Genomic DNA, 15944 nt, shown 5'->3' with positions numbered 1-15944 from the left:
TCGTAAAGAAAGCAGTAAAATTTTACTGTTTCTCGAAAAGCAAAATAGAAGGTGTCGATATTGTTGCACAAGATGAAGCAACTAACCGTGTTTATGGCAGAAAATTCTCGGAGCATTTACAATTGTATTATTATGTAATTGCACTACCCACCTAAAATATCTCCTTTCTTATTAATAAAAACACATTCTATAAGAATATACAATTCATTTGCTTGGGTTGTGAACATCCCCTATATGCAGATAGGTGATTCTGATAATGTATAGGCACTACCATCTAAAATATCCCCTCTTGTATTGACTCGATCAAAAAACAATTTATATGAAATAGATTTAATTTTTTGTACTTTATATTTTCAAAAATTACTGTTATCATCAAATAGGTTACTCTTTTGGATCCTCAAGATTCAACTTCTTATATTGTTTTTAAGTGGTGCTTCAGTTTGAAATCATCTCTTATACTCAGATAGATGGTTCTGATAATGTATAGACACTATCATCTAAAATATCCCTTTTTGTATTGACTGAATAAAAAAACATTGTACACGAAATATCGTCAAACGGGGGTCTTCTGGTTACACACAATTAAATGAAACATCCAAAAATGAAGACATCAATTTCTGCCATTAATCAATGTGTTTCAAACGAAATAAAAAAACTTCTAAAAATACTTATGGTCTCTATACCCTCGAGTACAAAAACTATACAAGGTGTTCGGCCACCCCTGGGAAAAATTTTAATGAGAGATTCTAGAGACCAAAACAAGACGAAAATCAAGAATAGCAATTTGTTAATGGAGGCTTCGTTAAAAAGTTATTAACGTTTAAAGTTTCGCCTGTAGAACGGCGCGTGATAGTGGTTCTCACAGTCTTACTTTAAACGTTAATAACTTTTTAACGAAGCCTCGATCAACAAATTGCTATTCTTGATTTTCGTCTTATTTTGGGCTCTAGAATCTCCCATTAAAATTTTTTCCAGGAATGGTCGAACACCCTGTATAGCATCTAGCCCTCCAGAAAAAGGTAGTTCCAGCCCTGTGTAATATTCCGAACCGCCCCCAGGGGCCGGATCCAAATCGAAAAGCGTGAATATTCGAAGGAATATTAGATTCCCTCCGGTTGGATCCCGCAGGAAAATCTTAGCGTCGCGACAATCGCCAACAACTATCGAAGATCGAGAGATCGTCCTGACAGTGGCTACGAGCAGCTTGATATTCGTCCGACGCGCGCCACGGAGCCCGTCTGCGTATGGACGCGGAATAAATTATCCCCGATGTCCGTCCCTCTTCTTTCCCTCTGTGTCGATTCCTTTCTCTCCTTCTCTCCCTCTCTCTCTCTCTCTCTCTCTCGTCCCTGTCCTCCTCCTCTTCTTCTTCTTTCTCTTACGATCTTTCTCCCACCGGTGTTTATAATGATTTCTCCTTCGTAGTGGTGGGACGATACCGGAAGTGAAGTCAGTACGGCGGAACCAGACGTTCACTCAATGGAAAGTTTGAGTTCTTTCAGTACGTTCAAGAAGGCTCGAGCGTAGATCGGGAGTTCCGCTCGCGTGGAAAATCCGCTTCTTTCGCTAGCCTGGCACCCGGGCATTCTTGCTCGCGACTCGCGCGTGCACGGAAGAAACTCGAAGAACCGGAGAAACGTCTCGTCGATCGACTTGTTTCTTCGGTACGTGTCGCGAGGAGTACCGCGCGAATCGGAAGACAACCCGAAAACCTAACCCTGTTCCTCGATCGTGGGCTGCGTTCGAATCTGCGCGATTCGCGCAACGTTTCTGCGCGTCGAGGCGTCTCCTGACCGATCGTCGGGAAATGGAATCGTAGAGGAGAAAAGGTCGAAAGCCCCGGGGGATTCGGGTCGGAATTAGAGTCGAAGGCGTTTCGAATGGACGCTGGAAAATGAACGCGGCGGAGCGTGACGCTTATCTCTGCGGGACGGTGTCGTGTTACGCCGGGGACCGGCGATATGGAAACGCGGAGGATTCGGCGTCGAGTGTTTGGAACTTCGCTCTGGATGATGATAATCGCCACGTGGAGACGTCTTCGTTCGTCGATCGAGGGAGAAAAATGTCGCGACGTTTCAGCGACGCGAACGACAAATAATAACGAAGCTCTTTGGTGTTTGGTGTTTGTGACGATCGGACGAGGATGAAGCGCGAAGAGAGGGGGAACGTTCAGTTTGTAATTATGGTGGAAAAAGGTGCGAAACGACGTACGTGTATTCAGCGAAGCAACGGAGACGAGACTTTCGCTTCGTTTGGCGATTAAAACGCGAGGGAAAAGCGGTTCGACGATGAGTCTGTGACGGGAAGTTTGGTCGGGACAGAACTCGCCGAAATAAGTGTTCTCCGGGGGCGTGGGGGGACGGGGTCAGGTTTGGTTTCGGTGTGTTTGGCGGAGAATCGTACAGAGATGGTCAGCCAACACGCGATGGCCACCACCGTTCGCAAAGTCAAGCAGGAGAATCGTCTGAGACGACAGAATCAGAGCCAAGGTACAGAACTAGATAAAACGCGAGTATGCAAACCCAGACCCAACGACGATCGTAAATTCTAGACCCGAGGGAGCTGTTATTCGTTGGTCGGCACGATTAGATAACTTTCTTATTAAATTAGAGCTAATTGCGGTGTTCATTAGCCGATTATAACGATTAACCAATTAACCGGGAAAGGATGAAATTTGTTGGCTTTTAATTCTCGAGAATGTATCGGGTTTATCTTATCGCGATGCTCGTTCGATGGTGTTTCACAGGTTATTCCTAGTGAATTTCTATTTACAGGAATGCCAACCCCGGGGCTTTTAGAATTTCGAAAGCTCTTTCATCGAGTTAATTTTAATATATTCTTCGCATTTTGATGCTTTGGAAATTTTGAATCTTGTTACAATTTGTTTATAACATCTGGTAAAATTAGAAGATGGAGAGAAAAGAAAAAATATCCCTGAAAGATCAACGTCGCTTTTATTTATAATGAATTGAAATCGTTTGACGAAATGGTGCGTCAAATTTATAAACCTTTATATTGTAAAATGAAGGTGCAGCATAATTTATGTTCATTTTTCACAATTACGATTACGCAATATTCCTATAACGGGCAACTGTTTGAGGAAATCGTTGGAAAGCGTCGACTACACGGAATTTGATTGCACATCGTACTTTTCTACCAAAGAATTTATTAAATATCGTACGATGAGTCAAGAGGAAATATCATTTGACCAAATTGCAACATGCAATAGTAACACCCTAGCAACTTTTCTACTGCAAAGAATTTATTCTTAAAAAATGTCAATAATAAATTTGACATTGAAATTCTAATCTTTTTAGACTTCATATAAAATGTATAAAAAACTCGAATTTTCGAGTTACGTTAGAATGAAAAATATAGAGTGCTTGATCTCGTAACGCGTTAACCATTTATTTAAAAACGATGTACATATCTATTATTGTTCAAAATAAAAACATAATCAGAAAATTAACACAATTTTTTTACTGTAATGTTCTCCTATTATTCCGAGTATTTATCGATGTCATATGTAATGATGATTGCCAAATTCAGGGGTGAAACAAAATTCCCTAGAGTTTAGTAACCAGAACACAGATTATCCCCAGATTGTACGTCCATCGCATTCTTGGACCGTGACGTTTGGCGTAACAAAATGCACAGGAAACATAAGGAAATTTCAATTTACAAATATTCATTAAGCGCGTTACGGTAACGTTAATTATTTTTCCTGGGGTAAAAGACACTAGAACTAATTCTCTACAGTGTGTAGGTGGAAATACACTGGAACTAAATGTGGCTTTACGCGCAGACGAGCATAGCCTTAATAACGACTAAGCGTATACGATTAATTCGCGTGGCAATTACTCTTTCATTAAGAAACTAATGCTGCCCGTTTCTTGCATCTTTGCGAATATTTTACACGAACGAATTAAAACGCGTTTCTTATTCAAATCACGACACGCCTGGGAAAAATTTTAATGGGAGATTCTAGAGGCCAAAATAAGACGAAAATCAAGAATACCAATTTCTTGATTGAAGCTTCGTTAAAAAGTTATTAACAATTAAATTCAAAAATTTCAAATCGTTCTGAAAAAATTATTTTCGGTTGGGGGGTTAATAACAATCATTTTTGGTCATTAGACATACCCCCGAAATCCTACGCATTTTCGAGAAAAAAATTCAAGAAGGTGGACAAATTTTTCGTCGAAATTGAAAAGTTTCAAATCGTTCTGGAAAAATTATTTTCGATTGCAGGGATCAATTGCAATCATTTTTGGTCATTAGACATACCCCCGAAATCTTACCCACTTTCGAGAAAAAAATTCGAGGTGTAAAATTTTTCGATGGAAAAAAAAAATTTCAAATCGTTTTGGAAAAATTATTTTCGGTTGCGAGGGTCAATTGCAATCATTTTTGGTGAATAGACATACCCCCGAAATCCTGCGCATTTTCGAGAAAAAAATTCAAAACGGGCGGAAATTTAAACGTTAATAACTTTTTAACGAAGCCTCCATTAAGAAATTGGTATTCTTGATTTTCGTCTTATTTTGGCCTCTAGAATCCCGCATTAAAATTTTTTAAGTTATCCGTGCATTTTTTGGGTCATTGATAACTCTTTAAATAAACATTTTACACAATTTTTTATTAACTTATGTCTTCCTGGTATATCAGAAATCATTTTGAGGGGAAACTTTTGGAATTTCATCCCTCAAAAATGGGTTACAAAAACTGGTAATATTCTTGGCTGTTCTTAATAGAAAGAGAGTATTACTTCTCGCCGTTGTCACGGGACCGTGACGCAAACAGCGCAAGAAAATGAAACCGCTATCAATAGTCTTTCTTCTATTAGTTAGAGCACTTTGTTACAATAGTATTTTAATGGAGAATGAATCGTAAAACTTGGACGTATCCTTCTCCCATTCTTGTACTGAATATGACCAATGATTTTGCTATACCTTACAATTAGCCTAACAAGGAAACAGGAAACCTTGCAGAGAGACGTCGAACAATACACGTGATTATCGATCAAAATCTCTGTATCTCTTTATTCATGGCTCAATTTTTTACGTGGTCAAATAGGGTAGGCTACTTTCAAGAAACAACCGTTGCAAACTCACACTATTCAGAGCCTAGAAAAACTTACAACAAACTTGCACAGTTCTAACATTTTGAAAATATAAGAGAAACTCAAAACATTAACAAACGACACATTGAATTTTTCGTATTTGAATTTCATAATTTTACAATATATCAATACATGAACTATTCCGTTTTTTATTTTTTTAAATAATTAAATGAATTTGTTATTCTGACTATACTGGAAAATTGTCTATAGCATAGTTAAATATATTCGAATATTTTACGTCGAGTTATTTCCAAATAAATCATCCCTAAATTGAGCAAAGTAAATTAACAAATGGAAAATAAATTTACGGTTACACGTAGAGTGAAAATTAATTGTAGTATTCGAAGAAAGGGGGTTCCTTAAAGGGTGAGAATTCAAGCTACAACCTTTGGGGGGGGGGGGGGGGGTTAGTTCTTAATGCGTGTCCAAAGTTATGCGTAAACGATTTGGGGACTAATTGCCACCGAAACACGTGTTCCAGATGAGGAGGGGCTCTATAAACCAGTACCGCCACCGAAACCGGTGCCGAACAATCAGAAGAACCAGAACGACCAGCAGGAGAGCAGGGTGCAGTCGGTAGCCGAGCTGTCGTCGCGGACGACTTCCGGCATAGAAAGAAACGCCACGCTGGACGACAGTCAGCTTCGAAGTTCCGGGCAGAACCTTGCACCGGACTACAGGATGCCACCGCTCTACGGGGACGAACAGAGCTCAAGTCAGACTCAACAGGCAGCCAACCTACAGACGCACAGCAGCAAGTTTCCGGTACGTTTTATTTTAAAATCTGTATTTTATCGGTAGAGGTCGAGAAATCAACGTTCTATTGGTTATTTTATTCTATTTTCTAAAAGAATTGTTCGACAACCAAAAACCATATTGTATTTCTTTCGGGACAAAACCGATAAATTTAGATTCTCAGTGTAAAGAGGAACCGAAAAGTCCTTTACCGTTTCGCGATCCGAGGCTTCGTTCCCGAGATACGAGCAGTTAAAGTTTCCCCGAGGCGGGTGCGCAAGCGCGGAAAAATGGGGCGCTGCGCGATCAGCTGATCGGGACCAAACTTTAACCGCTCGTATCTCCTGAACTAGAGCTCGGATCGCAAAACGGTAAAGGACTTTTCGGTTTCTTTTCGCGCGAGGAACCTCTCTGCTCCGATTGGAAATTTCCTCGTGTCGTACCGAGAGTCTCGACGGTTCCATTACTTAGAAACGATAGAATTTTTTATTTCACCTTCCAAGCTAGATTTTTTCGTTAAAAGTAGTATAACATTTGGGTAGGTTTCCTGGGACAAAATCGATAAATTTAGATTCTCAGTGTAAAGAGGAACCGAAAAGTCCTTTACCGTTTCGCGATCCGAGGCTTCGTTCCCGAGATACGAGCAGTTAAAGTTTCCCCGAGGCGGGTGCGCAAGCGCGGAAAAATGGGGCGCTGCGCGATCAGCTGATCGGGACCAAACTTTAACCGCTCGTATCTCCTGAACTAAAGCTCGGATCGCAAAACGGTAAAGGACTTTTCGGTTTCTTTTCGCGCGAGGAACCTCTCTGCTCCGATTGGAAATTTCCTCGTGTCGTACCGAGAGTCTCGACGGTTCCATTACTTAGAAACGATAGAATTTTTTATTTCACCTTCCAAGCTAGATTTTTTCGTTAAAAGTAGTATAACATTTGGGTAGGTTTCCTGGTAATCTTGTTCCAAGCACAGCCGCTAAAAAAGGTTAAGAACCACTGCATCGACGGAACGACGACGGTGGGGGGTATAACAGGATTATAGAAAGAATTACATAGGCGGTTCTACGCGATGCAACCGCGTCACGGGCAGTGGCAGTGTGTTAATTAACGATACGCCGTGTGCATTAATTCCATGCGCGCGGAAATCGTGTGCGCGTATCCGAGCACGGTAGCTTCGCCATATACGAACAGCCACACGCTTGGAAACTTTTGTTACAGACGCCACATAGGCGTGCCGTTGAATTTTATTGCCGCCCGATAACGTGACGGGTTCTCCAAGGTGTAACAGGCTGAATATGGCGATTCCAGTCGCGGACGTTTGATGCACCTTCGTACGCCGGACTGGACTCGCCTCGGCTCGACGAAACCGTCGGAAAAAAGTAAAAAGAAACATCACGGTTAGAAGTCAAGGCGTAACGCTTTATTCGGTATGGCCTGCCGCGACTTTCTAGGCTTCTTCTGGCTCCTTTGCCCCGCGTAATTCCTTTTAATTGCGCGTTTCTACCGGCCAAGTGCCTAATAGTAGATCTCGTTCGCGATTTCTATGGCGCAAAGCGAGCGTTCGTGTAATTCGTTCGCGTGCGCCGCGCACGACGCTTGGAAATCTCCTTCGACCGCTCGCGACTAATGGCGATTCCAGACCACCCTATTTACGAAATTCAATCGGTGAACAAATATTCAAATTCGAAGTAGAATGCACCCTATTATCGATGATTGTTAAAACTCACAAGGTTATTGTGAAAATTTGATTGGAATTTTTATCATCGGTTAGAGAGCACTTGTTATATGCAGATAGGTGGTTCTATCGATGTATAGGCACTACCATACAAAATATCCCCCTTTCTATTGACTGAATCAACAAATATTTTCTGTGAAATAAATTTAATTTTGTGAACTTGATATTTAAAAAAATTGCTGTTATCATCAAACAGGTTACTTTTTTGGATCCTCAAGATTCAACTTCTTATATCGTTTTTAAGTGGTCCTTCAGTTTGAAAACATCCCTTATACTCAGATAGGTGGTTCTGATAATGTATAGGATCTACCATCTAAAATATCCCCTTTTCTATTGACTTGATCAAAAAATATTTTCTGTGAATTGTACTCAATTTTCTGGACTTTTTGTTTTCAAAAATTGCTCTTATTATCAAAAGACTCAACCTCTTATATTCTTTTTAAGTAGCTCTTTAGTTTGAAAGCAATCCCTTAGATAGATGTTTCTATTGATGTATAGGCTCTACCATCTAAAATATCCCCCGTTCTATTGACTGAATCACAGAAATAGATTCCACGTGTCACGGGACACCCTGTACATAAAAGATACGTTGTCAGGGGTATCGACATTTCCCATTCGATAGGAATGCGAGTTCGTTCCACTAGCATCTCGTAGCAGTTGATTTTTCTTCGGATACAAGATCCTTTTTCTCCGAAGATAAGCAACGGCCTAGCCAATCGCAGAATCCTTTTACGGCGAGCATAATACGTGTGAGAGAACGTAGAACCGTTCGGGAACAAAATGGACATGAGAACACATGAAATGACTCGCTCGGAAAGAAATTGTTCATCCTTTGTGCGCAAGGTTAATGAAAATCAGGTCGACGCATCCATTAATTCGAAACTGCGGTTCGAGTTTAGAACAGCAATGGCGTCGGGTATACGACTTCATCTTTGCGGATTAGCTCGCGTTTTATGCCATCGCAAAACTGTTATTTACTTTCGAGGGACAAAGATGGCGTAACAAAATAATACGTTCTAGATGCACCACGATTATTTACTCGAAATTTCGAAACACTTTTAATTTTATATTTTGGTAACCTGATCATTTTTATCGTTCTTTCGTTAGTTATACCAATTTTCCATTCATCCACTGTGCAATTTTCACTTTCCCGATACTATAAACGTCAAACGACTGTGCAATCGAGCTTCGTACCGGGTGTCGCAGTTTTTAACGACCCAACAAGAAAAGTGTCGCGCAAATGGTCATTTTAAGCTTCCAGTTAGCGCTAGAAATACCAAAACGCTTCGAAAGGCTCGAAGTTGTTTCTTTCGCTATTTACGCCTTTTGCCCACAGTCCAAGATGGCCGTCCTCCGAGATTCGCAGAGTCGAATGGCGCGTGGGATTTAATCGTTTGGGAGACGACAGTTCGCGTGCTCGATCAGTCGATTGCATCCCGTTTAACCGATTAGTTTGGATAATCGAGCCAATATGGCCGCTACGCAAATGCCGCGTGTTCCACATCTAGTTGCGGAGAAGTTGGCGTTTGGTGAAATCTTCTGTAACAGTTCATTGTACGTTCGTTACGTTCTTGGGAAAATTCTCAGAGATTCTCCGACGAGACAAAGGAGGCATCATACCCGCGTACCGTTTGCCGGAAGTCTGGAAGGGGGTTGCGATAGCCGTTTAGATACATTACTTTTCCTAGTGGATCGGTCTCCGGGAGGCGAGAACAAATCGGAACGCTTGTCGGTGACGACATTCCGCTACTGTGCAACTCCGTTTCTGTTGTTCCGTCGACAATGACGCCGCGAATTAGGAATCTTTCGCGAGATCTTGGAAATTGCCGATGGGTTTCTCTGCCAGCTGCACGAGATAATAAAACGCTATCGTCGCTTCAACCGCTCGAACCGTTACGGTTTACTCAAGCTCTTATCAATTTTTTTTTTTTAATATATATTTCTACATATATTTGTAATATTCTGAGATTTTTTTTATGTTCAAAAGATTGTTATAAATGGGATGTAAAAGTGTTACATCATCACTGGCGTTACGTGGTAGAGATACAGTAGTGTCTCGATACATGACAACGAGTTTGTTCGCTTATTTGATCACGATCTATCGCCTACCGGTTAAAATCTTTGGACGGAGCTAAAAATTGGCAGAAATCAGCAGGGAAGTATAATTTTCCGGAAATTTAAGAAGTCGATGCTGCCTTTTTTTGCATTTTAATAATGTTATTTCTTAAATATATCGTAATGAAAGTTATCCGTGAATTTTTTGAGTCTTCCATGACTCTTTAAATAAACATTTTACACAATTTCCTACCAACTTACGCCATCCTAGTATATGTATAAAAAGGCATGAAATTTTTGTTGAAAAATCATTTTTCAAGAATAATTTTCGGTTTTATGGTCATGTAATCCTATAACACGATTAATTTTACTTTTTAGCGATCGAATATTAAAATTGAAATAAATGAAAATTTAGGGTTTAAATGAAATTGAAAATTTCTTGTTTACTTCGACCAAAAATTCACAGGGTGTTGTAAAAATATCATGGTTTTTCGAATACACCTGTCACGTACAAGAGTGAATTTTAATTTTAAGAGGAATCAAAAATTTATGGTTCCATCGACTCGGGAATCTCGGTTGGAGGATTTCGAGCGGAATATTCGAACAACGGGGATTTGCTTCTCGAGTTTGCGTCTTTTCTCATAAACAAAAGACGCGCGAGCAACACGCGCCAAAGTCTACGATATAATCTTAATTAAAACGTAGAACAGGTTGGGCGGGTTTTCTATTTCCATAAACTTATTAGCAGGCATTTAATCAGCAGATGTTTATTATCGCTGAAATTTCTTTACCGTTATATAAATTTTTCTTCCATAACGCTCTATAAAATTTCATTCCAATATACAGGGTGTCCGGACAACCCAGGGAAAAACTTTAATGGGGAATTCTGGAGGCTAAAATAAGACGAAAATCAAGAATACCAATTTGTCGATGGAGGCTTCGTTAAAAAGTTATTAATGTTTAAAGTTCCGCCCGTTTTGAATTTTTTTTTCGAAAATGCGCAGGATTTCGGGGGTATGTCTATTCACCAAAAATGATTGCAATTGACCCCCGCAACCGAAAATAATTTTTCCAAAACAATTTGAAATTTTTTTTTTTCGTCGTAAAATTTCACACCTTCTCGAATTTTTTTCTCGAAAATGCGTAGGATTTTGGGAGTATGTCTATCCACCAAAAATGATTGTAATTGACCCCCCCAATCGAAAATAATTTTTCCAGAACGATTTGAAATCTTTTTTTTTTCGTCGAAAAATTTAGGTACCCAATTAGATTTTCGGTAAGGAATTCTTTTCTCGAAAGTGCGTAGGATTTCGGGGGTATGTGTAATGACCAAAAATGATTGTAATTAACCCCCACAACCGAAAATAATTTTTTTAGAACGATTTGAAAAATTTTCTTTTCAACGAAAAACTTCAGCACCTACTCGATTTTTTTTCTCGAAAGTGAGTAGGATTTCGGGGGTATGTGTATTCACCAAAAATGATTGTAATTGACCCCCGCAACTGAAAACAATTTTTCCAGAACGATTTGAAATTTTTGAATTTAATTGTTAATAACTTTTTAAGGAAGCCTCCATCAATAAATTGGTACTCTTGATTTTCGTCTTATTTTTGCCTCTAGAATCTCCCATTAAAATGTTTCCCAGGGATGGTAAAAATCTGAAATTATATTTTCGTTTGAAAATTCGAATCCGTACTAGTTTATTTATTTAGAAAACTGAAAAACGAGATACGTTTCACGGTTACGTTACGTTCGAGCTCGTTTGCACGAGCAACGAACTTAACCGACGAGAGCACCGATATTTTTTCTCTTCTTCTCTCTTTTTCGTTGGAAAAAGAAAAATATGATAATGCAGAAAATCACGGCGAAGCGTAGACAGAATAATTCATAAACGTTGCACGGGCGTAGCGACGATTAGGCGTGCTCGTTTTCCGCCTCTGAGCCGGCGTTTTATCACGCTTGCTTTCTTCCGAAACGCGATGCGATCTCAAGGCGAGTTTAGTTCAGTGACACCTCTTTTTAGATGCATTATTATATGCACGCAAAGTGCACGGCGGAGTCGCTCGTTCCGCGAGCCCTGCTAGCGCACTTCCAGATCCTGTTCTCGATGTTGTTTGGAAAAAATCGAATGGAATATCGCGAGCAAAGCAAAACCGACGGGCGACGTTTACGGCGAGAAATCCACGTCTCGAAGCGTCGGCTTAACGCCTCGCCTCAACAATTCATCGCCCGATCTCTGTATTTATGTCGTCGTTATCCAGTTCGTGTCGTCTGTTACACGAGGATAATCGTTCACCTTTGTTCTATCGTACTATGTGACTCGATTCTACTACCAGGCGCTTCGGTGTTCCTTGAACAGGGAAGGTGGTCTTTACGTACCATTTATGGAAATTGGTTCTAGCTTCAAGTATACAGGGTGTACGGTCTTCCCTGGGAAATTTTTTAATGGGAGACTCTAGACCACAAAATAAGACGAAAATCAAGAATACCAATTTGTTGATTGAGGCTTCGTTAAAAAGTTATTAACGTTTCAAGTTACGCCTGTAGACATACATTCAATTTCAGGCCAATATTTCTAACCTCACATTATACTTTCGGAAAAGAATTTTTTTCTCGAAAGTACGTAGGATTTCGGGGGTATGTCTCTTCACCAAAAATGATTGTAATTGACCCTTGGAACTAAAAATAATTTTTCCAGAACGATTTGAAACTTTTCAATTTCGACGAAAAATTTGTCTACCTTCTTGAATTTTTTTCTCGAAAATGCGTAGGATTTCGGGGGTATGTCTATTCACCAAAAATGTTTCTAAATGATCCCCGCAACTGAAAATAATTTTTTTAGGACGATTTGAAACTTTTTAATTTCGACGAAAAATTTGTCCACCTTCTTGAATTTTTTTCTCGAAAATGCGTAGGATTTTGGGGGTATGTCTATTCACCAAAAATGATTGTAATTGACCCCTTCAACTAAAAATAATTTTTTTAGGACGATTTGAAACTTTTCAATTTCGACGAAAAATTTGTCCACCTTCTTGAATTTTTTTCTCGAAAATGCGTAGGAATTTGGGGGTATGTCTATTCACCAAAAATGATTGTAATTGACCCCTTCAACTAAAAATAATTTTTTTAGGACGATTTGAAACTTTTCAATTTCGACGAAAAATTTGTCCACCTTCTTGAATTTTTTTCTCGAAAATGCGTAGGAATTTGGGGGTATGTCTATTCACCAAAAATGATTGTAATTGACCCCTTCAACTAAAAATAATTTTTTTAGGACGATTTGAAACTTTTCAATTTCGACGAAAAATTTGTCCACCTTCTTGAATTTTTTTCTCGAAAATGCGTAGGATTTCGGGGGTATGTCTATTCACCAAAAATGATTCTAAATGATCCCCGCAACTGAAAATAATTTTTTTAGTACGACTTGAAGTTTTTCAATTTCGACAAAAAATTTGTCCACCTTCGTGAATTTTTTTCTCGAAAATGCGTAGGAATTTGGGGGTATGTCTATTCACCAAAAATGATTCTAAATGATCCCCGCAACTGAAAATAATTTTTTTAGGACGACTTGAAGTTTTTCAATTTCGACAAAAAATTTGTCCACCTTCGTGAATTTTTTTCTCGAAAATGCGTAGGAATTTGGGGGTATGTCTATTCACCAAAAATGATTGTAATTGACCCCTTCAACTAAAAATAATTTTTTTAGGACGATTTGAAACTTTTCAATTTCGACGAAAAATTTGTCCACCTTCTTGAATTTTTTACTTGAAAATGCGTAGGATTTTGGGGGTTTGTCTATTCACCAAAAATGATTCTAAATGATCCCCGCTACTGACAATAATTTTTTTAGGACGATTTGAAACTTTTCAATTTCGACGAAAAATTTGTCCACCTTCTTGAATTTTTTTCTCGAAAATGCGTAGGAATTTGGGGGTATGTCTATTCACCAAAAATGATTGCAATTGACCCCTTCAACTAAAAATAATTTTTCCAGAACGATTTGAAACTTTTCAATTTCGACGAAAAATTTGTCCACCTTCTTGAATTTTTTACTCGAAAATGCGTAGGATTTTGGGGGTATGTCTATTGACCAAAAATGATTGCAATTGACCCCTCCAACCGAATATAATTTTTTCAGAATGATTTGAAGTTTTTCACTTTCGACAAAAAATTTGTCCACCTTCTTGAATTTTTTTCTTGAAAATGCGTAGGATTTTGGGGGTATGTCTCTTCACCAAAAATGATTGCAATTGACCCCTCCAACCGAATATAATTTTTTCAGAATGATTTGAAGTTTTTCAATTTCGACAAAAAATTTGTCCACCTTCTTGAATTTTTTTCTCGAAAATTCGTAGGATTTTGGGGGTATGTCTCTTCACCAAAAATGATTGTAATTGACCCTTGGAACTAAAAATAATTTTTCCAGAACGATTTGAAACTTTTCAATTTCGACGAAAAATTTATCCACATACTCGAATTTTTTTCTCGAAAATGCGTAGGATTTCGGGGGTATGTCTCTTCACCAAAAATGATTGTAATTGACCCTTGGAACTAAAAATAATTTTTCCAGAACGATTTGAAACTTTTCAATTTCGACGAAAAATTTATCCACATACTCGAATTTTTTTCTCGAAAATGCGTAGGATTTCGGGGGTATGTCTATTCACCAAAAATGATTGCAATTGACCCCTCCAACCGAATATAATTTTTTCAGAATGATTTGAAACTTTTCAATTTCGACGAAAAATTTGTCCACCTTCTTGAATTTTTTTCTCGAAAATGCGTAGGATTTTGGGGGTATGTCTCTTCACCAAAAATAATTGAAATTGACCCTTGGAACTAAAAATAATTTTTCCAGAACGATTTGAAACTTTTCAATTTCGACGAAAAATTTGTCCACCTTCTTGGATTTTTTTCTCGATGTGTACCCCCTGTGTATTTGACGAATACTAGAAAAATAAGTGTTCACCTTCGTTCTACTAATTGTAAGTGTCTCGAAAACGAAATAGTGATAATTGTTTTGTTTTGCAGATAGAACGGGAGGTAGTTTTGTCGTCGGGGGACAAGAATTCGAAGATCCCTATTCTTCATGAGTACAAACAAAGAACTGCCGGAAGAGTCGCTATTGCGCCGGATGCACCCATCAAGCAACAGGCCTGGGTTCAAGAGGTGAGTTAATTGTTTCACCAATTTACATAATCTATTGTGATTACCAGAAATAATAAGCCTCCCTCTCTCTAATTGACTGTTAGAAACCAGTTCATCATCTGTTTCGTTTTTTAAAATGTTAATTAGTGGCCACGTGAGTTTGCAGTCGCGCATTATGAATCTAAATAAAATTATAGGATGAAAACGGTATTCGAATTTAACTAAATCGATCGAAACTTGAGGAAATAATGCAAGAAATGTTATAAAAAAAAAAATTACTTTCAACAATTCTGTATAATGGTACAAAAAAATATTTTTACATATACTTTCGCGTTTTTAATATTGTTTACATATCTTCATAGTATATAAATAGAGAGAAATATTAATCTTGATAGTAATTTTTTGGAAAGCTATGACAAGGTTGTCCATTAAAATTAGGGTTATTCTGATCAATCCAAGTTGTTTTACAGAACGGCGACATTAATGTATAGGCACTACCATCTAAAATATCCCCCATTCTATTGACTGAACAAAAAAACATTCTACACGAAATGCATTCAATTTTTTGTACTTTGCATTTAAAAAAATCGCTCTTATCGTCGAACGGGGATATTCAGGTTATAGGCACTGTCATCTAAAATATCGTAGATGGGTCACGAAAGACCCACGCGCATTCTCGAATCGTACGAAGACGCGTTTCGACGTGTCTCGACGGTTTGACCATGCGAAAAACCAGTTAAGGGGTTAATGGGAAGCTATTCATCGTTACACGGTATTACGAAATCCTTCATTCACTTGTGGTTCACGCGAGTGCAAGCTTATGGCTCGTACGACGCCCACGCAAATTGCTCGAGGTGCGAGTAGGTGTCGGTAATGCACGTGCCGCAGGACACTGTCCCACAATCGTAGGTTACAGACGGATACGAGGCACCAAAGGGCGTACGAGGAACGTCGAAAATTATAGTTGATCTCTGTTCGCTGTATTTTCTTTGTCCGTCGAATTCTCATGCCAGCCATGTTTAAATTATTTCGTTTATTATGGTTCTTAATCTCCGCGAAAATGTTTCACGAATTTAAGTATTTATTTACGAGCCTAAGAAAAATGAAACAAAAAACGACGGTTAATTAACGTAGATATAATAGTCTTTTAACCATT

The 15944-nt window shown here is 38.8% G+C and overlaps 1 protein-coding gene across 4 annotated transcripts in view; it reads left to right on the top strand.

Annotated features, from left to right (window-relative positions):
• The first annotated feature begins 2359 nt into the window (after positions 1-2359).
• Positions 2360-15944, top strand: part of LOC143347699 (uncharacterized) — a 34218-nt gene continuing 20633 nt past the window's right edge. For all 4 annotated transcript variants that reach the window (XR_013080660.1, XM_076777121.1, XM_076777120.1 and 1 more), the window contains exons 1-3: positions 2360-2489; positions 5604-5887; positions 14672-14809. Coding sequence is in view for 3 of the 4 variants with exons in the window: in XM_076777121.1 (XP_076633236.1) it covers positions 2408-2489; positions 5604-5887; positions 14672-14809 (504 nt within the window). In the remaining variant the exon portion in view is untranslated. The remainder of the gene's footprint in view (positions 2490-5603; positions 5888-14671; positions 14810-15944) is intronic.

The sequence above is a fragment of the Colletes latitarsis genome, chromosome 11 (genome assembly GCF_051014445.1).
Source record: "Colletes latitarsis isolate SP2378_abdomen chromosome 11, iyColLati1, whole genome shotgun sequence".
Lineage (NCBI taxonomy): Eukaryota > Metazoa > Arthropoda > Insecta > Hymenoptera > Colletidae > Colletes > Colletes latitarsis.
Note: the sequence above shows the minus strand (reverse complement) of the source record. Positions and strands in the feature narration are given on the sequence as shown.